Genomic DNA, 27714 nt, shown 5'->3' with positions numbered 1-27714 from the left:
CTATCCACGTCTAAACGTCGGCAACGTCCCCTTATTGCATGTTGTCGCATTTAGAATATACGAAGTGTCGCTACGAAGTATACAAATGTTTCCCTTCGAGTGTCTTGAATGATCTAGAGAAATGTCGCAACTGCACATGTTTTGTCAGAACTAATATCCATTACACTATTTGTCCAGGTGGCTTTTGGTACTTATTAGGCTCACTAACAGTCCAAATGTCAGCCCTAACGTCAGGCGATGTCTTAATTATGAGGTCACGAAGCTCTCTACACGTATTAAGACTTATTTGTAGTTCTCTGACCTCTATGTTGGTGTTGATGTCTTTTATGGAGGCTTGACTACATCCTGCCATTTTACATCCTGCCGGGTTTACTCTTTTCGTCTTATTAACAAAACAATTTTTTTTTGCGAATTCTCTGGCTTTGTGGCCTGGTTTTAACGTTCCGTTTAGAGCAACTGATTGATGGTCCTCCCCAGAATCTGCAGAACCTGTCTTAACGATAAGTGTAGACAATTGAGGTACACATAATATTATTTTCGTTCATAATGTTACACAGCTGCCTCTTTACAGGTAGAGGGGATGCATTAGTAGATGTTTTCTTGATTCAAATTTTATGGAAGTTGGAACCTATTAATTACATCCAAATCGTTGGATTTTAAAACTAATACTGTGAAATCGTAAGAAATAATTAGAGATTAAATCTTTTATTAGCTAATAAATTGTGTAAATAATAAAATTTGCATTAATTAAAAAAAATACAAGTTAATATAAATTAAAATGTTTAAAAAAATATTCATTTAGTAGTTTATATGAAAAAACGTATTATTGACTGATTTTCGAGTAAGTTGAATTTCCGATAACCAATATAAAATTCTTTATCGTAATAAAATGTGAACTGTTCACTACTTCATCTAAAACAACTCTAATATATACAATTAATATAACATATATTTTTGTAATGTGCTGTTTAGAATTTGGTATATTTATAGTATAATACTTGCATTTCTGCATGTTTGTGACACCAACTTAATTATAATAAGCAAGTTAAATTTAGATTGCCGTCAGCAATTTATGTACGCCACATAATATGTAATAATATATTATAAATATAATTATGTTGGCCATTCTAATGAAATTTTTTTTAGTTAACTCAGTGCGCTAAGCAATTTCTAGGCGAATTGTTTTTCTATTTTTTAGGTCTTTATAAATATGTTAAAATATATAGTAATTGGGAAAATTTGTATTTTCAAATTGTCTGGTAGCTACCAAACATATTAAGCAAATTAAAATTATTTATTCGATAAATTCATTGACGTTAAAAACACATTAATTTTTGCACGCAACTGTTTTTGATTTGACTTAGGTGACGATATATAAAAAAAGTTTTGGAAGAAATTAATTGAAGTTAATGGACTGCTGGCGTGAAGAGTTCTCGCATTTAATACATAATTTAACTATGGCCAGTGTTGGGAATAATAATAAAATTAACACTTGTAAAAACGTAAGTAATACACTTTGATTAGAACCGGTCCATCATGCATGCTATTTATTTTGAAGAGGTGTAGTACGTTTAATACAGTTGCAGTTGTTGTTCTTACATAATCCATTTGTATATTGTTCGTTCATATTGTGTTTTAAAAGCTTTTATTTTTAAATATTAAACTTGCCGTTTGTAGTTTAAAAAGTGTGCGTCACGGATGTTTTAGAAAACTGGATGTACGTCATTTTAACGCTAAATAGTAAGGTAACAGTGTAACCCTTATGAAATAAATGTGTGCCAAATTGCAGACTTTGCAACTAAATTTCAAATTGTATTTGAAATCGTGTTTTAGCAGTTTTTCCTCATAAAAAGAGATACTACAGATATTATTAGAAAATTAGTAGGAATGAAAGTTTTTCATAATTGTTAGTTATTTTTGCCTATCCTAAAATTATTTGATTGTAAATAAGGTTAAAAATTACTATTTAAGGATTATTGAATACTAAAAAAGTAAAAGAATTTATTCGAATTACTATTTTTTAATCTGCTGAAATGAATAATAAACATTGTTAAACCCCGTACGACTAATTATTGAGAATTATTTAATTCTCAAATATATGTTCCGTTTCCACTATGCCCCCACTTCACTGTACTGACTTTTGTTTTTACAATGATGTGTTTTTATTTTTTGTGTCTGGACCCACAATATCTCGTAAACCGCTAAACCGATTTCTTTGTGTAGCAACTCTATAGATCAGAAAACATACCTGGAAGGTACTTTATTGGGCTAAAAGTTAAAAAAAAAGTCACCCATCAAAATCGAGAAAAACGACCAAAAAATGTACACATTTTTCAACTTAAAAATAACGATGCTCTATAACTTTTTTAAAAATAGTCGAAAAAGTTTCAAATTTATACGAATTGTTTTTCAAAGATATTACCATCGATAAACATTAACAAAGCAAAAAAATATCATAAACCCTTTCCCCTAGAAGGGATAGAATTTTTTTCTTTATTTCCCTTTTTCAAGCAAAGTTTTAGAGATTTAGATCTGAAAAATAGACCGAAGTTAGATTTAAAATGGAACTATAACATTTACAATTTTCTCAGAAATCTGTAGTATAATTTTTTTTTATTAAAGAAAAACACCAAAAATAGGGTAAATTTACACTTTGGCCGTAGTCAGTTTCTAGGTTGCTATGTGTGAGTGAATCAACAGTCAACAGGTAATGAAAATATTTTATTTATATTGTTAATTACGATAAATGGGTAACTATGACAGTACATTTTTATAGATAGACGATCAACCCTTTTTTATATTTTATTTATTTGTTTATTAGTGGTTATTAATTTTTAGGTAGACTCTGTTTTAAAGTTTCTGTACATGCAGTATTTATTTTTCATCTTTCTTGTTAAATCCTTTGTCTATAAATTTCTAATTTGTCCTACTAAATTTTGCGTATTTATTATAATGTTACTATAACAAATCAAATAACAGGTATAACAAAGTATCTAAATTAGCTTTACATTATTGATTAAGTAAAAAGTCGACTAGAACAAAGAATTGTCATTTCTGTCTATCTTTAATACTAATTTATTTATAAAAATGATATAACTGTGAGTATATTGTGTATAACACAATCTTCCAGTAGGATTCATAAATAGAGTTCTTAAACTTAATATAGTTTTTTGTTAAAAGCAAAGACAAGAAGAAAATAATAACTATTTCTGTGTTTTAATGGTAATAAATAATTAATCGTAAAAGAACTTGTACGCAAAATATACAAAACTATTTTATTTAAAAATTTCATCAAATTTACAAATCGAAAATAACTACATTGTCTTTGCTTGTTAAAAATTGAAACCATTAAGAAAAAAGATTAGTGACTTAAGCCAAAGAACTAACGATAATCGCTCTTATACAATAAGAAACAGAGAACAGTATCGGTAATCGAGAACCGCGTGTTTCCCAAAGGTAAGAGGGAACGTTTCTTTTCGGGTAATCATTAAAGTTATAAACTCTTTCGTTCAGTATAGACCTCCCACTGCGTTGTAAAATCGTGTGTAAGTACTCTTATGCTCGGGGAGCAGCAGCAGTGTCCGAGAACTAAGCACGCGGGTGCGATAAACTCCTGAGTCGTTCACCATAATAGTAGGTTTAGGCACTATCATAGTTGTGATTTCCAGAGCGTGCGGTTTTCTTTGTGCATGTGGAAATCAACCTTGTTGTTCAGAACGAGGTTAGCAAACTGTGGCCCTTTTTGTCTTTAATTGTTTAGGTGAACCCAATCTGTTTAGTTTGACTTTAAACAAAATAAATATTATAAATGCTTAAAGGGTAATTTCTAATTTTTATTGATACTTTTTGTTCAACTACTTGTATGTATGCCTCTAAGATGCACTCAATATTTTACATTATCATGTAACCTATTCAATTTGAACCTAATCCACCGATTAAAGTTTATGACATTGTGTGTTGGTCATATTTTTTGAACGAACTTGTTCGTCTGTTATCCCGTTATAAATTAACTTTTTTACAAACATAATATAATTTTTTTAAACTGCGTTATTAACATTCGATAAAATCGATTCATTTAAATGAGCCGGTATTCGAGACTCTAATGTTTAAATAGAACTATATGTCTATATCACTATCGCTGTGAATGAATTTACCTGATCCCGTTTCGTATGGAAATGAGCGATCGACGCGTTGGTGGAGGCGTGCAAGCGCATTCCGTAAATGGGTTCGGGTCACTTTGAAAATTTGCATGACAAAAAAAATAGAAATCTCATGAAAGAACCTAAACGGGAAGAGAGTTTACCGGTAATGTCTTCGGCGATCGTGTCCTTGCTCCGGTGCGATTACGCGTTACACGAGTCTTTCAAGGACTGCCGGTCGCATTCCACGGCGGTTCATTTGCCCAAAACGATCCGTCGCTCCGGTCATTATATACGCCTTAAGAGATGAATGCTACACCGGCTATTACAATATCATTATTATACGGGTTTTCTTTTTACAACCGTGCCCGTGGGTCAGCCCACCGCCTGAAAGACCCGGCCGGCTGCATCTGCACACCATGCGCTCTTCTTCCGTATCAGTTCGGTCGAGATCTCCACGAGCATCGCCCACGCCTGTCGATCTTATATAATAATAATAACAGTTAACATTATTCGAAATATAATTTCAAATAGCTGTTCGATGTCTGTGTGTTCGGTGATGTAATATCGCGTTTGAAATTCGCCACTGAAAAAAAAATGCTCGTCGAGACGGTGTCAGATGCACACGTGCACTTCCATTATTCCGCCAGGAGGTTCAGGGACGTGCTACTGGCCAACATATTGGCGAGCCAAAACAAAAAAGATCAGGTACTAAGTTATTTTTATCCTGCATTTTACGCGTGTGCTCTTCATACTTCACCGTCGGTCCGAGCAGTCCCAGAGCTGAAGACTGCTACAAAAAAAAATCTGAAATTAACAATTTTTTTTTTAATAAAAAAAATACTTTTATTTAGATATTTATACAATCTGTACTAAAGTACAATAATCAAATGTTTTTACACAGATAAATAACTGTAACAGTGACAATTATCAACATTTAACATACAAAAAAACACTTAAATTTAGCCAAAGTTTCCGAAGACTCTCAGATTTCAAGATGATACTATAATTCAGAACTTGACATTCAGACTTATATTTAATTTTGATATATATTAATTTTCACAATAAAATCAAAAGTAGTGAAGAGATTTGTTTGCTGGTTGTATAAATATTTAATGCAGTTAAATTTAGTAGGATAAGTACTTATCTTCTTTTAAGTTGCTTACTTAAATTTCAATGTTTGACATCGGGTTAAAAACTAAAATGCTTACTTATTAGTTATTTTGGTTCTACATATTTTTTAGTAGTTATTTATTATTATTTGGAAAATTTTCTCTTAACATTTTTTAATATCTTAATTTCTCTTAAACTTTGGCATTTGAAAGTATTTTAAAAAAAGGTCATTACGTTTGCAACAACAATACACGAGTTATGTTAGTAAAGGTTTTCGGTTCTATTTATCTAGACAGATTTTAATTTTGTTTAAATAATTTATTACCTCTATTTGATTTAAAACTAAATTTGCTTATAATCTATATCTAGTATTCTACGAATAGTCCTAGAAAAATATTATTTTAAATATAGGTTTTAATAAGTTGCTTTAATACAAACGGAGACAAAAAACTTATTTGAATTACCTTTCGCTAATTAGTATGCACTATGAAGTATTTAAAAAAAAATGAAGAAATGGTTATTGTGACAACTATTTTATGATTTCTATGTTTTCAAGTTTCATTTTACTTTGTACAATTGATGTGCAAGTATTTATGCATTCAACAAAACTATTTACAAATGTGAACCTTTTAACTAATGACGTTATTGTTAGAAAACATTGGATTTTTGAATTCCGCACCACTATAAACTGAAAAAGTACACTATATTTGGGTTAATAGTATTTATTATTTTGCATTTTTATTGACGATTTAGAAAATCTGTAAGAATCAAACAGTTGAACATTTTTTGTATTAAATTATCAACATATTAGTTTTCACCCAAGCGCTTTTAAATTTTGAAATCCCTATGTAATTCTGTAGTTTAATTAGGTTTTTAACAAAAACAGTGTCCTCATTATATTAACTAGTCTAGAATAATGTACACTAGCATTTTGGGAGGGTAGATTTAGTGCATTATATAAATGAAAATATACTTCCAAAATAATTATGTTTCAATATACTATGTAGCGGATGCATTTTTTGTTTCTATTGCATATGCATCATAAGTTCCATTCTATTACGTTAACTGTCATAATATTATTATAGGTATGTATATAGGGAATGGGCGTCTCCGGGAATCTGTCTAATGTCACAATAATAATAAACGTGATATCCGAATATAATGGTAGAATACTATAGTGGCATACTTTTAGTTCTGTTCCATCTTTGTCAACGAGTAATAATAAAATATCAAACATATATTTATATATATATATATATATATATATAAGTATATAATACAAGTTGGTCAGCCGTGTTTCGAATTAACTGTATTTTTTATTCCATTGTTGTACGATTCGGTTACCTCATCTATCAAAATACATCCGCAAACGGAATCTAGGCCGATCGTCGTTATACTGCATTCATCGGATCCAAAGGCGCGAAAATTCACTATGCTCAAATTTCGGAATAAAAAAGAACATTGTAGAGTGCATTGGGTATTGTAACGTTATTTTTGATTGTTAATAAATAATATTAAATTTAAAAAAAAAATGTCTTGGTTTACCGTATTTAGCCAATCGTTATTTAACTACTAAAATGTAAAATATAGGCAGGGTAAAATGCTTATAAAATTAAAACTTACTGTAAGCTAAAATCACCATTGCCTGAGTACTGGACGGTTTATACTTAAATGTCCAGATACCACTAACCGCTATCGGCTATTAAATACCAATATTTTACTGAGTATTATTTACTACAGCTTTTTTTTTTGAAAAAGGTATTTTTCGTTTATTCCTAAATGTGGCGTGACCTCAGTCGATTATTGGTTATGTATAATAATACTATGAATAGTGTAAATAAAGTCAGGCCTCCGAAACATTGTGTTGAAAAGATATTGATTGGTCCTATAGGCCATTAGACGAAGTTACACAGTGGAATCAGTTCAAGTTCGGTGCTAACGTTACGGCTAATAAAAACTATTCAAACTGTTTCACGATTCGAAATCGTTTATTATATCATAGTGAATGGAAACATATATCAATAGAATAACACAGTTTTTAATATTACAGGTAAACAGTGAAGGAAAAGCGGACAAAGCCGGAATCCAAGAAGGATGTCTCATCAACACTATAAATTCGGCACCCGTCGATCATCTCACTTCTAGCGAAGCTCAAGCTCTCGTCAGAAATTCTAGTAGTACCTTGGCACTTGGAATTAATAGGTTTGTGACTAAACACTATTATTTAGTGTTTATATTTTAAAACATAAATATTCTATTGAGGAATAATTACGTTTTATTATGTTTTACATAATATCTTGTAATAGTGCTAGCGTTTTTTCCTGTACACAGTCTACACCGGCATGAAGCGGTATAGACTTATAGTATCTTGTGTTTTTGTACACCATATTATCCATATAATCGTAAAATTACCTATATTGTCTTGAACTAGAGCCTAGTTACATTATTAAAACTAAATGCAAAAAAAAGTTCTTGATTGATTATTGTTAAAATACAATAAATTAGTACTATGATATAATGCATGTACAGTGTATTCGTAATAATATTGAATATAGACTTAGGCACACGGCATACGGAGTATATAGTTGTAAGCTATAAGACACACAGGAAGGAAAGCTTCCGATGGTTAAATGGAAGACCCAAAAAGTAATAGAGAATCCGAATTTGCTTATAAATAATCAGTGTTTAAAATCTATGGAAACCGAATAGGAGGCTTTTGCAATTGTTCTTTATTTATTAACATGTCTTCATGGGGTGTTGGCATTTTAAAGAAAATGTTTCATGACTTAAATATACTATATTATTGCAGATATACTTTCATTTTGTCGTCATAAATTCAAATTTAAAATGGCTGTAAATGCTTCCACTTTATTTTTCGAATGCTAACAAATTATGTATTTGGTACGGAAAACGTAGGTAAGGATTAAGTTAGGGTAGGTATTCTTACAATAATATTTAATGTAAAGAAATATTTTACTGACAGTCATTTTTCTTATAAGCGTTAAGCTACACCATTGATTGTTTAAGTAAACAATTCAGTCATGAGAAGAAGGTTAGGAAAACACTACGTAAAAAACTAAAATATTGATGTACAATTTAGCGCCTAAAAAATGTTAAACGCAACACATTGCACATGTAAAAGGACACCCTGCGCCGTATTTCAATTTTAGAACGGTTTTATGAAAACTATCTAATAGTAAAAATACTAGATCCTACAAAACTATAATAAATTGTGATTGTTTTTTTAAGTTTAGCTCTTATATCAACATTGGTAAATTTTTCAGAAAGAGGTTTCATAAAGAGAGTTCGTTTAAATTCAGTATATGATAAGTATTTTGTAATGTAAATTAATTTAGTCTTTACAACTACAGTTTGAAATCTCATATTTCAGTTTTAAATTGTATATTTGTTTTACGTGGATTCATATTATAGTGGGAACCATCATGTACAATTTTTGTTCGTTAAATTAAACTATATTGAACTCTTATCTTGTTTGTTTTAGTTCGAAGAATCATTAAAATTCAGGGCGCCAATTTGTTTATGAAATCATAACGTAAAAGAAAATGTGTATAGCAATAATACTTTTTAATCGTGTTTATTTATTAATTCATTATAATGCGATTCTCATAAACAAAAATGCATTCACAATTATAGACGTTTAGTATAAACAGCTTGCGAGCCGATTCACCAAAAATATTATTACTTGCTTATTTTTGTGGTATAAAATAAAACTGCTATAAAAAACTAACGTTTCTCCAGATTTTAACAATATATCCATTTAATTTTAAGCCGAGTTAGACATTTGTATGTGGGCTACGAGAATTAGGACTTTAAACACTATGCTCGAATTTGTCCTTTACCTGTCGTTAAATGATGTGTGAGCTTTTGTGACATTTTAACGAGTACAATTTCTAAAATAAAATTTTAAATGACTTTGGGTGTCGACCAAATGCGTTCTGGACGGTTAAACCATCACGCCCATCCTGTGCATTACAATAAAATCACTGTATAATGACGATAAATCTCCATGCTTTAGCAAGGCACGCCCTATTGACCCTAAACGCGGGCCTCAGAATTCAGAAAAACATTGATATTTACATCTCGTTAATAACCAAAATAAGCATTTATAAAATACATAAATGTGGAAAAACATATCACAATCAACAATAATTTACCACAAATGTTTAATATATATTTTTTTATTATTTATAAGTTTTATAGTTTATATGTTATAAACTCCGTGGAGATGTTAATTTATACTAATTACAATATCGAGCCAAGATAGATACGGATAAAGAATTGATGACATTAATGGGGTTAGGGTGTTGGAGAGGATATATCACATATCTTTTTTTTTTTCTATGAAAATGTTGGTTATCAAGGACTCTACAGTATTTATTCGCACAAACTCAGTTTTCAAACTACAAATTACGCCCCTTTAAGAATATTTAAATGGCTAATTATGCAGATAAATACGATTGCAAAATAGTGATAAACGCCCCGACGGCAACAAAGTGAATCAAAATGTAGCAAAGGTTAAAGCACATATTTTGTGTTGTGAAACATATTTATATATATATATAATACAATCGCGTGTGCGTCAAGTGCGAAATCTATACGCATTGATAGTTGTTTATGTACAGTTAAAATTGGTGTACCTATAAAGTGTACATAGTCCATAGGAAACTGATTGGAAACGAGGATACACGGTGCAATGATCACCTTCTAACTATAGCTGTATACCACCTACATGCGTGTACCGGGATTATTTTAACGCACACAAGTAACGTCGGTTTGATGAATAATAAAAAATACACGCATGTTATGAATGAGCCCATGACATATATTAAAATTGTAATATTGTATCAAACGCATTTGACATTGAATTCATCTGGACAAAACAAACACCAGACGACATAGAAATCCGAAAATCATACATACCCGCAGAGGAACGCCCGCGTCCTTATAGACTTATTAATCTGCACATTATAAACTCAATATAGTTATCTAAACATGGTAATTATATGAATTACTGATTTGTTCTACCCGTGTTATTAAAATATTACCATTTGTATTTGTATTATCTAAAAAGAACCTATAGGTTTCCCATGATCTTTCTGTTTGTGTGTTATATTAAACAAGTGAACAAATATAATTTGTTTTATATATTTCTTTTGTTATTAACTTGAAAAGTTATTTGGTCCGATCGCTGTTTTTTTTATGTATTTTAGACAGACAAAATCTCATGATGCTGTGCAGAATGACCAGCACCGAAAAGTCGGTAAGATTTTTTTAATATTTATATGCATGTAACGCAATATTTTTTTTTATGCTAAAACTAGAGTATCTAGATGTATAAATAAATTGGTTATTACTTATTTATCTGTGAGTACGTGCAATTTTTTTTATTTCCTTTCACTGATGTCTTTATATATAGCGCACGCCCGTTTCTTTTTGACACTTTATTTTTTATCAAACATTGGAAAATACGACTATGAAAATTATTTTCATTGTAGTTTAATCCGCGCATATTATATGATTTTAGTTAAATTAGAAAAAGGATTATGCACTTTTATATTCACATTGTTTTTAGCTTTTCTAAATCTTTTCTTATATTTAGCTTTTATACCTAACCTACCTTTTATATAAACAACCTTTTATATACAGGCAACATGTAAATTTATTTGGATACAAAGAAACGGCAGTAAAACAAAGTGAAAAATAAATCTTTAAAGAAAGATAAATTTCTAATTTTAATTTTAAACGCACGTTTCATAGCGGAAAAGTTGGAAATTATAAAGATGAAATATCTTATGACTAATGTCTAATATGTAGGTATTTGAAATATATATGAAGTAGTTGCTAATGTAAGCTAATTCATGATTAACACATTATTTTATTTGAGATGAAACATTAAAAAAAACTACTTTCATTAGTCGTTAAAAAATTGCTTTTTTTATATGAAAGCGATTTATTTTGAAGATTGCCTCTTTTAATATTAAAAAATATTTTCCCGAAAAAATCATAATAATGACTGAGAAGACAGAAAAGTCGATATGATGGCTATCATTTCTATTTAGTCTTAATTCTAGGGAGACCGAGTAAAAATAAAAATAAAAAAGAGATTAGAAAGCAATTAATTAATTCGATTCATTGAAACTGAAAATTGATAATTATTATTGGGTACTATAGAAATATTGAATTGCTTATTTTTTACAGCATCAAATGTCAATGAATGAATAGTTTGAATGGTAAAGCTAATTGACGTATAGATACTTTTTTTATAAATTTGTATAATTTTTAAACGCTTGAAACGCTTTTCACTGTTATCATATATGTAGGCCGCAACGTGTCTTTTCGGAATTAGGTCCTGAGGAAAAAACCAACCTTGCCTAATACCGATGTGGCCGAATTTTCGGCTAGTGTTTTACTGTTTTTATCGACAATTCAGTCGACCGTAACACCCCACCAGAGAGATGTCGGGTTTCTCAAGCACCATCGTGTTTCTTCAGACATTTTTTACCAACGAAATAGATCAGTTCAGTGTACATGTGTCCTGTGGTAACTTAGACGAGCATGCGGACCGTATTGTTTAAACTTTGGTACGTCCATCTTAGCTTTTGTTTCTTTCGGTCAACCGATACACCAATGCCCGAGCTAGAAATTAAGAAGAAATCAAGATTAAAAGACAAATACCATAGGCCAAATAAACTTGGGGTCAAAAAAGGTAAGAGGCTTTAAAATTGACATGTGTATTATAGAAGTACAAATTCTAAAAAGTGTACGCCATATTATGACACATTTATTACACTTTATGTTTTATTAGTTTTTATTTTATTATTAAGATGTATCTATTAAAAATAAAAGAATACAAAAATACACATACGGTTCAAAAGACATTTTTTTAATTTGACATATTAATTTTTATACAAGTTTACCAATTGAATAATAATTATTTAATAATTACATTTTTTTCTTGTATGACATACTGTTAGAATTCCTGTACGGCGTGTATGCCATTTATTAAACCAATAAAACAGGAATAACCGCTTTTAATTGAGGAACTCGTGGCGTAGTTTATACGAGAGCTTGTATATAAAAATAGGCCTTGCGCGTCACCCCACCCACAGGAACTACACCCATCCTGTCCATAATTGCACGATTAGTCTCAATAGTGTACAAATTCGAAATCCAAAAATAGTTAAGCGAATTATATTGTTGTTGCTTTTTTTTTGTGTCAAATAAAACGTAGGTACGTAAATTGAATAAGGATTACATAATATATTATCATTACTTTCAAAAAAACTTTGTTTTTTTATTAAATCGTACCAGGGTTTTGTATCGTAATTAATAAATATCAGTAATCTTTAAAAAAAACTTACGATTTGTAATTTAACCGTTTCAACAAAACCATTGTTAAAAATTTAAATGATATCAGTATACCTATGTGTATCAAACGTATGATAGAATCGTTTAGAATCTAAATTCATGGTCTACATAAATTTAGATTCTACAAAGATCGTCCTATATTTTTGTTTCTAATATACAAATATGTTGTGTTCGAGAGTCAGCTAAATTAGAAGTATTAAGTACTCAAGTTTCTAAGCCTTCTGTATTGTGACAGTAGCCATAACTCATTTATCGAAATACATTATTAATTTGTGTTTATAATGTCTGTTTTTAAATAGTTGTATTTGCATAATGTTCTACTATAGTAGTTTAGTTGGTAGTAAAACACCATTATTACTGTAATTTTATCTATAAAAAAAGTGTTTTAGCAAAAAAGGTTCTAATTAAATCGTTACTATAACATGAAATTATCAAAAATAGTTTTTGTTGTTCAAGTTGAAAATATTATATTAAAGGCTTAGTTAATTTAGTGGGTAGTTTTTAAAAGTCAAATGGCAATATGCATATGTTTTGCCTTTAAAAATCAGTATGAAATAAATAATAATGAAAAATATGACTGGTCGATAACCATTTTTGATAAAATAATTTTAAAGTTTTTGGCGTTTTATGATGTAGGCTGGAGGCGAGGTAGTTTTATTTATATCCGGACGCACAATTCGCTCGCACTTCTCCTCTTAAACTTGATAAGCTTAATGATAATAAATTAAAAAGTATTTATTTTAAACGGGATATCGACCAATAATTTTTGTCATTAAATTATCCTGCATCCTGTAAATAAAATTTGTAGGTTGCTATTTAGAAGTGTCATCATAAGTGATTTCTAGATGTGAGTCATTGTTTTTCCCAATTACTGTGGAGTCGACCAATTGCTAAATAAAAATATGTTTTATTCGCATAACTGTTAGCAGGTATAGACAGGACTCACGGTTTAAAACGTGTAATAAGGATATACGTATACCCAGAATTTTCATATCCGGACTTACAGTTGGCAATACCCGTGTATTTAAAAATCGGGAACTTGGGTACCTATTATATTAAAACATTTGTGTCAATATTTTATCATACTTAAGTGGTTGGCCCTAACGTATCTTAACCTGGCTTGGAAAAATAATTAATTATTTCATCCTAAAAAGTCTCGACCTCCTTTGTAGCTTTTAATTTAGTTTAGATTCATAACTATAATTTGTATGCTTTTGAAATAAATTATAATCCGTTATTGAAAATAATCTTATGACTTATAAGAATAAAAGAAAAAAAGCTTAATTCAATTAATACGAGTAAAATGGAATAAAACAGAAATGTATATTTTATATTATAATTTTTTTTATTATAATTTTTTAAAACTATTTTTTTATTTGTTGATGGATATTTTATTAATAGGTAAAAATGATCGCGAATTATTATTATTTTTCAGTGTCCATCAAACTTAACAAAAACCTAAACCTAACCTTTTTTTTCGCTGTTAGAATCTGTTTATTGTAAAATCAATTACAGTTATTAACAAAAGAAAAACACAATACGTAATTTTAATATTAATTCTATTATTATTCAATCACGTCTTCTGCTCCGCATCGCAAACGTCGCCAGGCCAAATGGTGTTGAGTGGTCATTACCTAAACCTAACCATTTTGTTATCACCATTTATTTATCTAAAGACTTAAATCAGTACTTTTATCTACATGTTCACAGATTACATTACTGTTCTTAAATACACGTGTAATAGACGACCCTAGTATAGCCCATTAATAAAAGTCAATATTTTTAACAGTTAAATAGATAAACAGTCGATATAAATTTGTCAATTTGTTTTCCATGACGATCGAACCGTATGGATGTTACCGTTTTCATTAATAAAAAATATTATAATAGGACTTCAATGTTTATTTAAACAGAATGAATAATATTATACACTATGTATAGTAAAAACTAAAAAATACTATGATCCAATATTAGCTACCCCGAAAACATGTGTTCCATTGACCCGTGTCTATTCGTCTGTCATCGTTTTCATTGTGCGCATGTGTTGTTGTCTGTTGACAAAAACACACACATACACTAATGAATACTGTGTGTGTGTGTGTGTGTGTGTGTGTGTGTGTGTGTGTGTGTGTGTATACATAAAATGAGTTTGAAAAATAATGAGTTCGTGTGTGTGTTAAGCCATCTCCGGTTTTGGATGTTGTATGCGACTTCCTCTGTTCGGGTGTGCCCTTACCAATATGTGCTCATGCAGCGGATCTGCCGCAGTCAGTCGATAATGCTGAACACTATTGAACAAACATCACTTACCTTTGGTCTCGTCGGCCATGTGTACATAAGCTTAAAACATTTTCAATTTTGTTGTTAATGTACTGAGGAAAATATTATCGATTGTTTTTATTTTTTTATAGAAGTCAAAGCTACCGTCGACAAGAACAAACCGGTTAACGAGACAGAAGGACAGACTGGTAATAAAAAAGGTAAGGACTTTTGAATGTATGTTGTTAAACTTTACGTAGGTGTTCAAGTTGAAGCTTTGAATCAGCCGTTGCATTAGTTTGCCATAGAATATACCTGGTATGTGTCTGCAACACGTGTTTTCTATTTTCATGGTAGTTTAACAACCGGAATAGTTCATTAATAAGCAATATACGGTTGTTCATATTTCGGCAATCACTAGTTGCTGACTTACCATAATTTGTTTCATTCATAATTATTATTACATACAATGGATAAATTATGTCTGTATAATTATATTGATTTATTGTTCTTTTTTTGCGGTAAAACTATTATGAAACACGCGGTTACAGGTGACCGCCATCGTATTCAATTAGTTATTAGTCGTGGCTAACAATAGTGAATTTTATTCGATCGATCTTACATTAAAATGTTTGTAAATCGATTGTAAATTTAACGTGCATTTGTATTTAAGTTAATTGTTATAAGGTAAAACCACCTCTGTAGATAATTATTTATTTGCATTACAAAAATAGTCGTATTGCAACACATATCAGTTATTCTGTTTTTTTATTTGCATCACTAGGTGCTATTTTGTTGGTATATGTTTCAATGAATTAACGTCCGATAGGTATACATATAATATAATTTAAATAATGTTAATTGTAATGAATACTAATATCTTTTGTTTTAAGCGTTTTTTTTTAAAGCTCTCTTTAATATTTTATCAGGCTTACTAATTAACTAGTAGTGATACAAGCAGTATTTAATTTCAAAAAATATGGACGTTCTAATTGCATTTTAGATTATGTGTATGAGTTGAAATGAAAGGACACTTCGTTTACTAACTATTATTATTATAAAACATTTAATATATTTGTTGCAAAAATTAAAATTTGTGAACTGAGCTTTACACAGTCTTTTGAAATTATTTTTTTATCAATTTGCATCTCATGCAGTAACGTAAAATGACACTTTGAAGCATAGAGGTAAACAACATTTTCAAGACACAAGGTTCAATCAACTAATCAATAAAATCAATATATAATAAAACTAATCAAACTAAAATCAATGTCTCGTGCTTTGTAAACTACCAATATGAGGTGGCTCTTGTCTATCGTATCCCTGATTTATTCGGCACTGACCCGTGGACAATAATGCATTATAATTATAATAGAGTTAAATATTAGTAGTTGGCTCGTGACAATGCTGACGAGTATAGTAATTGCTTAGGTAAAAAAGTTCGGAAACGTAGGAGAAAAAAGAAACCCGCGAATCGAATCAATAGTCCAGAAGACGGTCAACAATCGAATGCGGGACCAGTTAAGATTGTCGAGCAAGTTACCAAGAGTCTTCCCAAAATAGAAATCGTTTCCGCGTCTTCGGATCTACGAGTGGACGAACTAGAATGGATCAAGAACAACGAGGCGCTTCTAATATCCGAACTAGAAACTCGTCGACAAGCTGGTTCGCCTATTCAGGTGTTGGTCAGAGTGGAGAAAATCACACCGTCTCGGCCGGAGTACTGTCAGATCTTGCCGGACTGCTGTCATTTGGACGTGATCAATGAAGAGACCAGCGCCAGTGCTAGCGACGAAGACCCCAAACGAGAACGCCCGACAATGCCCGAAGGACCGTCTTCAAATGGAATCGACCCTGTCGAAATGGTAGAAAACAAAAACGGTGACTCGGTTCAGGTTGATTCGATATCAGAAAGCGTTTGTCGGTCCGTCGGTGAACCAGAGACGAAGCTCGAATCTCCTTCGTTGGTTAGAAAATCCCAAGAGCTTAGGTACGCCGAATCGCAGGTTCCTACTAAAAACGACGACGCTACCTTTGTAGAACAAATCGACTCGGACGATGATGTCACGGTAAAAGAAATGGACTGCGTCAAACGAGAAAGCACCGCTGTTAATTGTTCTTCTTGGACGGTTACCACGAAATCCGAAAACTACGCCAACGGTTTTATGAAATTAAACGACATTTTACAAGACGACAACGTCGTTCTTGACAAGTTTGATGAATACGATAGCTATAACGAGGAACAACAGCGTTTGATAACCGACATGTTTCCAATAATGGAATCGCAGAGTGAAGAACAGGACTACAAAGAGGTGGGTGTCCGAGATGTTGCGGCGGTAGTGAACGGACGCCTTACGGCCGCACATCCTCGAGGCAAGGAATTCCTTGAGACTGTTGGCCACGACGGCTACGGAGCTCACGATAGACACCGTTTGGGACCGTACCAATACTCGTCGGACGACAGCACCGTGAAAGACTACGAGGTACGCGCGCGCGTCAAGCACCACGCGAGAACTGACCGCGGACGACGGCAAATTGACGTCCGGTCGGTGTACGAAAAGCTGAGAGCCGTTGCTCGGCTCATTCGGGACGACACGGACGACTACGAAGACACAACGTCTTACAGGACGGTGTCCGGCGGCCCGTCCGACCTTGACACTGACAGCGATTGGTTGAGTTACACGTTGTCCGACGAAGGTGAGTCGTCCAGATCGTTGTGTCTGTCCCCGAGCCAACAAAGCCGCGCGCCATCCACCGCCTCGGAGGCGTCCGATATCATTGAGCTGCACAAGAAGTTTTCGGACCGGGCGAAAATCCCGAACCCGTGTCGCTCGACCACGGTTGACGACCTCGTGGAAATCCTCGGATACGGCCCGCCACCGTCGTCCCCGACGTGCCCGACGTACAGCGCTGAAGTTATAGACGAAGCGTGCCGGATGTGCGGCACCAGCGACGAGCCTTTGTCGGACGCTCACCGTTTGGTGTCGCTGCGTAAATACCAAGAGACCAGATCTAGCAGATTATTGAATGTGATCCAACAGGAGTGCCGGCGATCCGATCGATCGGCGTCTACAGTCGCTATCGATCGGCCGCCAACGATGACGGATAGCAATAATAATAATAATAATGATAATTGTACGTTTATCGACACGCTGTCGGTGCCGGACAATCAGACTCGGGAGCTCATGTACGCCGAGTACATGGAGAAGGTGAAGGAGAGAGAGCGTCGGCTTAACAATAAAGTGATAAGGATAACGAGACCAGGCCGGCCGCTGTCGTCGTCTTACGGTACCCAACTGGACGTGGACGCCGAGTTCGTGGCCAAGGCCAGAGAGAGATTGGAAAAATTGGGCGTGGACACGACCGATATGGAATTCGTGGAGCCCAAACACGATCAAAACGGTTATCCCAGACACCTGATGGACATCGTGCCCGAAGACGAGGTTTGCATCGAAGAAGTGCGAATGAGCGGTGAGTGTGTAATGGACCGAGAGAGAGTTAATTTTGCGTTTATCGTTAACTCGTTTTGGTTTTTGTAATTTTTGTGTTTATTTTTTTATCACTAACACGCGCTGTTTTTGCAGTGTGGCCAAGATGCGTCTAAATACGGTATTCCGGACCGGCCAGCGGCGGAAGTATCCGAAATAGCTAAACGGAAGTCCATCATTCAGGATACCTTAAAGCCATTTTTTTTGTTTATACACACGTTTATATACACGATCGGCGTCGTCTGTCACGCGAACAGCTGATACAATTTGTCCAAGACCGTGTTTACGCGAGCGCGAGCGCACACATTCGGCCGAGCGCTTACTATTTTTATAAACGGTACAAGCGACACGTTGGTCGGTTACTGGACAGACCGAATTGTGATTCTATAATTATAACACAGTAGAGAGAGGTGAGGCGAAACCCTACACTATATTTCTGTGTACGTCGTGAAAATTTGAGCTCACGGCAAATGCAATGATATTACACTAGCAACACATACTAGATAACATAGATTAGATAAGTAAGAACAACACAATTTTACTGGCTTTTTCGAATTTTATTGTGTTGAAAAGTTAAAACTACTATGGATTTCGAAAACAAAAGCGTCAAATTTATATAAGGGAGTTCTCCATTTATATTATATTTGATCCATGCTAGTAATATATTGGTAATTCGATGTTGGTATTAGGCTATTCAAACACTTTTTTAAATCAAAATAAAAGACAAATTCTAACAAAGGTTGTCATTTGCGTAAGTCGTACCTTAAGAGTGATTTTCGGGATGGCCAAATAAAATAAAAGTAAATTATGATTAATCTGTTATTCAATGAAGAAGTGCGAGTACAGGGTGTCAGAGGATCTTTTCTACCATTCACTTTCATAGAGACTTTGAACGCGGGACTGTAATTTAAATTATATAATTAAGTTATTGTCTATAGTTTAGACAATAACGATATTACCAAAGCAGTCATCGAAGAATCACGCGTGTGTAACTGTCTGATTTTGCTAAAAAGTTACTATAGCAAACAGTTCCACGTCCTTTAAATAATTTTTTAAATGAATATCATCAAAACAATTAAACTTAAATCCTGGTCAAATTATGAACTATATGAAAATATTGCATCAACGAATGTAATATAAAGCTATAACAATTTGCCGTATTAGTGAAAATGGACAACAAAACCATCATTGTTTTTGTAGAAATCAAAATATTCCTAAATTTCCAAACAAGCTCTGACAATGCTCACTTGAACCTAGCACTTTTAAAATAAAATAAAATATCAAAACTTTTTAAAAAAAATGTTTCAAACATAATCCTATAAAATGTTATAAAATTTATTTATTATTATGTCTACTTTTCCCTATACAGCTAGAACGGTTTGCAGAAAAGATAATAAACAGAGAACTTCCGACTGTTCGCTTTTTGATGAAATCGACTGGGTTTTCGGCGGATTTTTATCTAGAAGGAACATAGGTTTGTCGCTTGCACGATGCTACCTTGTCCGAATTGTATGTTTTTAATTGTATTGTCTCGTGTTCTATGAATTGGATGTAATGAAAAACCCCTTTAAACCGTTGTCAAACAATCATTGTTTGGATGTCTTGAGTTGCATCGAAAATTTGAGTTGTGTATTTATTTTTTAAATTTTTAATGATATACCTCACAGTAAACAATGCAATTATAGTATGATCTAATAGTATACAAAAACGACTGTAATTGTCTATATACATTATACATGTATATTAATCTAGAGTCTAGACTACCTATAAATACCGTATGAAATATTGATTAGTCCACTTAAACCGGGAAAAAGGCCCGGTTTAGTCCTATAATTTGTATGCAAACGTTGGAAAATTGTATGTTGATTAATTTGTAGTCTGCATGTTTTTACTTCTGTGTGAATTGTGATAGCTATAGATAATCTAAATTACAATATTGTACAGCTCAAAATCCAAAGCCCTAGCAATTATCAACTGAATGACAAAGAATAAGTTAGTGTAATATTATCCTACGACTTATTTTTCAATTTATTAATGGCTAGAGTTACGGATGCTTTCATTTTTTAGCCGTCTTACTGAGTAAAAAAAAGAATAACAACAAAATAAAATTTGAAGTCATAAGTCTCCGGTAAGTCTAATAATAAAACAGGTGCCGCCAGAATGTCGGCCACAGTGGAACCGTTTCAGAGATCATTAGCCAATATTTTTTTCTTCTTTATTTTTATTTATATAGTATATTTTTATGCCCATTTTTACTCCCACCAGAAGCACGCGGCCAGTGCCGAGGTTTCCCGCAGTATTAAAAAAAAATACTTGTATACTTTTTAACGCATACTCCGTTCAAACTGACGCCAATTCGCACGCGTGGCCAAAACCCAAACAGTCATCGAACGCACAAAAAGTTCCGTTCCGTTTCCGGTTTTTTAATTTTTTAATAATACACATTTTTATTTGCACGCGTCCACCAAGTACATGTGATTCAATGATGCGGGAAAAGAGTAAGATAGGTCCACAATTCAAAGCAGATATCAAAAAAGCAGGTTGGTATACGGATTTTTTTTTAGTATTTATTTTCGTTGTTTCAACCGTTTTTGGCCTGAACTCTAAACGTAGCTTTTAACTAAATAAACTGCCTAAGTAACATCACTTTTACATTTAGTGTAATTTTAAAATTTTTAAAGTGTATGATTTCATGGCAACAGATAGATAATACCTAAGAAGAATAGCCGTTTCTTTTTAACAAGCCATCTTTTTTTACCAAAGAAGTACAACAAAATTATTTATGATATATAATTAGTGTTCTAATGAGTATCCCCAGAATCATTTTATATTCAACGACCGCCGACGGTTATCCAGCAAAGAATAACTACTGTAGTTACATAAATATGAAAATGGTTTTTACTTAAACTATAACATTTCTTTCGGACATATTTCCTGTTTTATTTTTTAAGAAAAATAATAATTCTCTATACAATTTTTTCCTTATAAACTATAATTCATAAACGTTTTTTCTGTAAAATCAAAAATATGATCAAACAAAACTATTATTATAAAACATGTAACGATTGTCAATGACGCATTTATAACTGGAGTTACAAAATTAATTATTAAACTTTAATTTGTTGTCAATCGCAAAATGTTATTAAAATTATTTAACAACATATTTAATAAATTATTTTAATAAATTACTAATTGTAAATTGTATTTCTTTGTTAAATTGAATGAAATTTTCAAATTGAGTAATGCTTCAAATCTTGCGAGTAAAATTCGGGTTGGTGCCAAGAATATAAAAAAAAACAACGGTTATTCTCTGTACCGATATAATTAAAATTGTCCTTGAAATCGACATGTACACATTTTTATGTAGAAAATTTTAAAAATATAGCGGTGAATCGTTTTTTATTTTCGAATCATATGCCTTTACAACAAATGTATAACGTTATTATGTATTGATGGTCAGCTGAAAACCATTGCTGTATACACATAAAACAAAAAAGAAATCTAATCTAGGGGAGAATCTAAATTTTGTTTAGATTGACTATTATCTCCTCTCATTTATTTCTCAAAATTATCCTTGACTTTAAATTACACCATGTTTTTCAACGAAAAAAATAATGCCCAATAATTAAATTGCTTTAAATTCTATTTGATTAAGTTCATAATCTAGACTATAAATTGTCAACTTATGATCAATTTTAGTTAATCTGTTAACGTGTTAAAATGCCTTTAGTTATTTTTTTTATTTTAAAAATATATTACACACATAAATAAAAAAATAAAAACATGTGTAATGGTCTCGCCGAACTATGCTAATTCTCAACTGAAATCCGTCTACTCCATTGCGTTTAACGGAAATTTATTTTTGTCTATAGTATTCCGTCTGAGATAGACGGTTTCGCTTTCCTTTCAACAGTTGTAACCCTAAACCACCGCTGCATGGGTTTCAACGATTGTTTGTTTCGCATAATTTGTTGGATGTTACGTTTATTGCTTTACCTCTTTTACACAGTCTCGGTTAAATAAATAAATTATACAAACACACGCGTTAAACCGTAAAAATGTTGGCGGTGTCAAAGCACAAACCGTGTGCCAGTAGATCAAAACTATCAATGATTATAAGAATAATAATATGTGGTGGTTAAGCGGGTGATGTCAACGTTCGGTAACTATTCAGATATTTTCAAATTACTCTTGACCCCGTTAACGAAATCACCGAGAAGTAATTATGATTTTGTTATTATTGGTTTGTCTAGGCCGATATATGTTTTTTAAAAATAATGTTATACATATTATTTATATATGTATATATTGTGTACTGTACGGTATATTACAGCATCTGGCACCGGTCCGGCGCTTTGACCGGTTGCCAACGTCCGTTTCTTTTTTCAGTTTGCACATAAGTTTGTCTGAATCTGTTTTTTTCCATATCCTTCTTATTATTCGGCTATTGCCAAATGCAGTGCATCTCTCAAAAATTTGTTTGGGTGGGTGTTTGCACCTCAGGCTTAAACGCACCCAGGCCAACACATGCACAATGTATAATTTATAACAGCATTTATTATAATACAACTCGTGGCGCAAGCTTCGAGCGCTTCCGTCACTCATACTCGATGTATTATTAATTAACTATAATTTTGTTATCCTTAGATACAAACCAGATACATATTTTGAAGTGCATTTAGTTATATTGTAACCTATTCAACTAAAAACCGAACACTGTTTTATTTAGTGTTTGGTTATAAATTATAATCCAGAGAAGTTGCGCGACTAAAACTTATTTTTATGAGATTTTAAGCCGTTCAAATTAGTACCGCTTTACTATGTAAAAAAAGGTTGCTGTCTATTCACTGATAAAACAAAATTTTAATTATTGCCTTATTGATGGTTATAATGTAGAAAAAAAAAATTAAAACTCAGTACTTTGTATAGAATGGTTTTCAAAAACTTAAGTCTTTGTGTTTATTTATCAAAAACCATCTTTATTTCATTTTTTCTGCTACTTTCCATTAAATCCTATTCGTAAAACGTTTTCTTTTAGTAAATTTACCTCTGTAATATACATAATATTATAAAATGATCTATCCACATACACCAGTTCTCTTTAAATAATTTACAATACTCTTTTATGCTTTAACTAAAAAAAAATGATTAGCATAATGCTATAAATACCATTAACATATAATATACCATCCTGATGTTTTTATTTTGTGTTCGTACTTTCTACAAAAAATAACTGACTGTGTACGACTTAAGTGGGTAATAATTTAGTTATAAATTAAATTATAGTATTAGGAAGTAACATATTCCACTAGCAGCGCGTCTAAAATATTCGCGTCAAATATTGTGTGACATGCGTACAATATATATATATATATATATATATATACCTAGTCTAAAAAAAAACAATGATATAATAATAAAAAATACACACCTGTGTCCCAAAATCGCACGCGCCACATATGTGCGTTGCAGTGTTGACTCGGCTATGAATAAAAAAACACAACTAGTATTTTCACAGAAAACGCCATCATCGACGGTATGTAACATACAATAGTGTAGTGTAGTGGTCGACTTGTACTCTGAGCATGTGCATTGTGTGTGACTTTTTAGACCTGATCTCGCTGTTGTTGTTGAAGCTGCGTCCCAATTGTAATAATCGTTTTCGTGTTTGCGCAGGTGTTTGGTCACCGGAGGTAAAACACAGGACGTTAAACTTGGAGAACGCTGTCAGTAGGAAAACTGAGAAAAAACCACCGACCCCGTCGTCGGAACTTCCACCCGTATGGACGCCCAACTCGAGTCCGACGCCCGAGAGAAAAGCTTACAAGCCGGTCCGGTTTGAATCGCCGACATTATCCAGAAAACAGATTAACGGGGACACTCAAAAGGTATGTCGACACACGTGATTGTTAGTCCCGCATAAGATTTTTTAATTTTTTCTTTTTAGGTAGGCCCAAAAAAACCGTCAGATTTGCATGTACTGAGTTCACCGTATCCACCTGCGCCGCCTCTATTGTCGCAAAATTCACAAGGTAAGCACTTGACAGCATTAATGACATCCATACCGATATTTATGCACGTTACACTTATACTACTACTGTTATTATTATCACGGTAAAGGCGATGATAACGCTCATCGAGGCACGGAGAGGAGGCTGCCGCGCGTTCAAAGCCCCACCATAACGCTCCTGCAAAAAGCCAGAGGTATACACAAACAAATTGCACACAATATGTATATAATTTGCACGCAACTGTATTAATGTTGTTACTTTTTAAAACTGACCCGTCTTACGTGATGTACGGAAATATTGAACTTTAAACAGTATAGACTTTAATAAGCTTTTTTGTCATTTTATATGAATGACTTGTGATGAATTTATAGCGAGTATACTTAAAGTAGCTTCTAAACGACAGTTGTGAGACCGACTCTATGTACAGATCCAATTGCTAGTGGGATAGAAAATAAAATAAAGGACGTGTGTTGTGTAGTGGAAGTAGTATAATAGGTATGAACTAGAGGAAAAATAACAGGGCCACCGTTTAGAGGGGGGCATAGTGGCCATGGCCCTCCTAGACATTTTACATTTTTATTTTTGACAGCACGCGTTGTCGTCATTCGGTTAGTTTGGAGTTTAAAAAAAAAGGTGACCCTTGAAAATATTTGATTTGGTTGTCGCTCCTGCATCGGAACGTGAAAACTTAAATAAGTACACATTTATGCATATCAAAAAATATTGCCCCCCCTCCTGGGTAAAGAACCAAAGCCGCCACTGAAACATAAAATATGGTAATGTGGGTATATCATGAGAAGAGCGGAGTGACGATATTAAAATATTTAAGGAGGCAACGAGGCTGAATGTATAATAGAGAGAAGACTAATCAAAAAGAAAGGAGAGAAATGAAAATAATATGTGACTGGTGTTAAGCCGTAGGAACTAGGAAACCATGTTAAGTGTAGATTGAGAATTTAGAACTGGGATGGCTTATCCAAAATAATTTGTAGCAGCAGAGAAAAAGAAATATTATATCATTTGCTTCATGCTTATTAACTAATTATCTTAAGATTTCTTTGATTAATTTTAGAATTTAAAACACGAACAAAGTAACAATATGCTTGTTTAGTCTGTCCTTTAGTCCTTATATTTATCTACCTTAACTATAAATCACTATTTCATTTGCAGAAGGACAGCTGCCACGGGGTTCAGCGTACCTCGATCCAGAAGAGTCGAACATGAATAAAGAAAACAAAAATAAAGGCTCGTCTGGAAAACGTAATGTCGATACTAAAACAATAAGTAAGATTGTTTGTTGGCTTTGACTATTAAGTTTAATATTATTATTGTTAATTTTTTTTTATCAATGAAATACTTGAACAATAAATCTTAACAACGAGATACCGAGATTCGTTAAATACAACGCTGTTAAAATTATCAATAAGTAATATGTTCACGTGAAACGATTAAGATAAGCCTTGTCTACAATTAAAACTAACAGAGAGAACACTATTCATGGTAGCGCGTTAATGAAACGAATGTTCCCTTTAAGTCTATTGAGAAAAAATATAAAATCGGTTCAGTATATCGATTCGTTAATTGATGTCTTTAATTTGTGTTTAGACTTCACCGCAAGGCGCGATTATGCTAGCGGGTCAGAAGAAAAGAAACAAAGAAAGATGCTCGAGACCAGCCCAAAAAAATACGACGGCATAGGTCCAACGACTAAGGAAGGTGTACCTATCGTCTTAAGATCGGTACGTATATTAATTAGTTTAATGTTTGTACAAAAAAAAAAAAAACGCACAACTAATTATTACAGGAAGTTAAAGAACCTGATCAACAGAAGTGGTACAAACAAATGTACGAATCGCTACACAAATTCCAAACTGATGGTTAGTGTCTACTAGAAATATTTAAATTTTAAGCCGCATAATTTGTATTATTATTAAAAAAGATTTTGAACCTCTACTAAATGTGGTGATCACTTATTTAAATCAAATATTACTCTTTATATGTAAAATTACTAATATTACAGATGACGGTGTAACGGTTCGATACAGAACTATAACTCGAGGTGACAATATTAAAAATAATATTCATCTAAATACATTGCAATATATTAATGCTAAAGCAACGCTTAGCTTTAATTAAAAAATACATATATTTTGCAATAATATAACCCAAGATATTAAGTTTTAATAATTCTACACTATGACCGTAACATAAAAGCCTTCGAGCTTAGGTTGTTAAAGTTTAAAGTTTAACAAAGAGTGTAGAGAATTACCTTAGATGCATTTGTATTCTATCATAATAGAAAAAAATAGCAAATCGAAAACTTGTAACAACGTTGCGGTCTTTAATCAAATAACTGTAAAACTCTGATTTTATGTTGCTTATTAACATTAACCAAGTTCAACACAAAAACAATCATGTTATATTTAGTCGGTTACTTTACACAACATGCAAATAACATACGCTCTAACATTGATAACGCATACATTTAGACATGAAACGTAATATGATTTATAATATGAACTATATTAACGTTTGATTTCTAGAGCCAAAATCTAGGAACACTAATGGATACTTGTCAGAACCAGAAAGAGGCTATGAATCGTACGATGATGAATACTCGAGGTTTGTTTCCATTAGTATTGAGATCATTCAGACGTCTTTACTATTATATCCCAGTCTCGGTCTGATCATTTATAAAATGTTTTAAAATTTATTTGTAGATTATCGCCAGTGAAAAGTGGCCAAGACCGGTACAAAAATCAGCCAAGACCAATTGAAAACTATGAACCAGGACATTCTTCGATTGCAGAGAAAGAAACCAGACAATGGTGGGATGAGGCGATAAATGCATTTGACGAAGTAAACTTTTTATACAATTTCTTACAGACTACAATACGAAGTATACAACATGAGAAAATAATAATACCAATTTTTATGTCTAGCACGTTGAACAAAAAATACCACTGCCTCATAATCGATCGTCCTCCAAAAAATCAAATTTAGCTCAGTAAGTAAAAAATAAATTATTTATATTTTTAACGCTAATTAAACATTATTATTTTAGAGCGTTAAAAGAATCGGGATACGATAGTGACTCTACATTAGTATTTAGGAGAGGAGAAAATCAACCTCAGTGTCTATCACCAACTGAACAAAAAACCGCTTACAAGATGATTCAAAATGGTGGTGAAGTACCATTTCAAGGATTGCGAAAAGCTGCTCCAGAACGACCAAAAGGTTCATACATTTAAAAAACCAATTACAATTATTTTAGAGCTAAGGGTAAACAATAAAAGTCTTATTTTTATTATAAAT

The 27714-nt window shown here is 32.4% G+C and overlaps 1 protein-coding gene across 8 annotated transcripts in view; it reads left to right on the top strand.

Annotated features, from left to right (window-relative positions):
* The window catches only part of LOC126838814 (uncharacterized), a 48260-nt gene that overhangs the window by 6938 nt on the left and 13608 nt on the right, over positions 1-27714 (top strand). For 2 of the 8 annotated variants that reach the window (XM_050573548.1, XM_050573540.1), the window contains exons 1-16: positions 4722-4847; positions 7303-7454; positions 10484-10533; positions 15053-15121; positions 16332-18371; positions 24065-24276; positions 24336-24420; positions 24509-24592; positions 25570-25683; positions 26005-26138; positions 26204-26276; positions 26420-26458; positions 26943-27021; positions 27120-27258; positions 27342-27406; positions 27464-27636. In XM_050573548.1, the coding sequence (XP_050429505.1) occupies positions 4737-4847; positions 7303-7454; positions 10484-10533; positions 15053-15121; positions 16332-18371; positions 24065-24276; positions 24336-24420; positions 24509-24592; positions 25570-25683; positions 26005-26138; positions 26204-26276; positions 26420-26458; positions 26943-27021; positions 27120-27258; positions 27342-27406; positions 27464-27636 (3619 nt within the window). In that variant the 5' untranslated portion in view covers positions 4722-4736. Of the gene's footprint in view, positions 1-1364; positions 1503-4720; positions 4848-6519; positions 6730-7302; positions 7455-10483; positions 10534-15052; positions 15122-16331; positions 18372-24064; positions 24277-24335; positions 24421-24508; positions 24593-25569; positions 25684-26004; positions 26139-26203; positions 26277-26419; positions 26459-26942; positions 27022-27119; positions 27259-27341; positions 27407-27463; positions 27637-27714 lie in introns of those variants that run through there. The other 6 variants (XM_050573543.1, XM_050573547.1, XM_050573545.1 and 3 more) reach the window with 6 other exon arrangements.

Source organism: Adelges cooleyi, unplaced genomic scaffold, assembly GCF_023614345.1.
Source record: "Adelges cooleyi isolate 19-005CV unplaced genomic scaffold, UGA_ACOO_1.1 ACOO_flye_CR_arks_rails_tigmint_CR_PRNA_30, whole genome shotgun sequence".
In the NCBI taxonomy this organism is placed as follows: Eukaryota; Metazoa; Arthropoda; class Insecta; order Hemiptera; family Adelgidae; genus Adelges; species Adelges cooleyi.
This window is presented reverse-complemented; position numbering and strand designations above follow the sequence as displayed.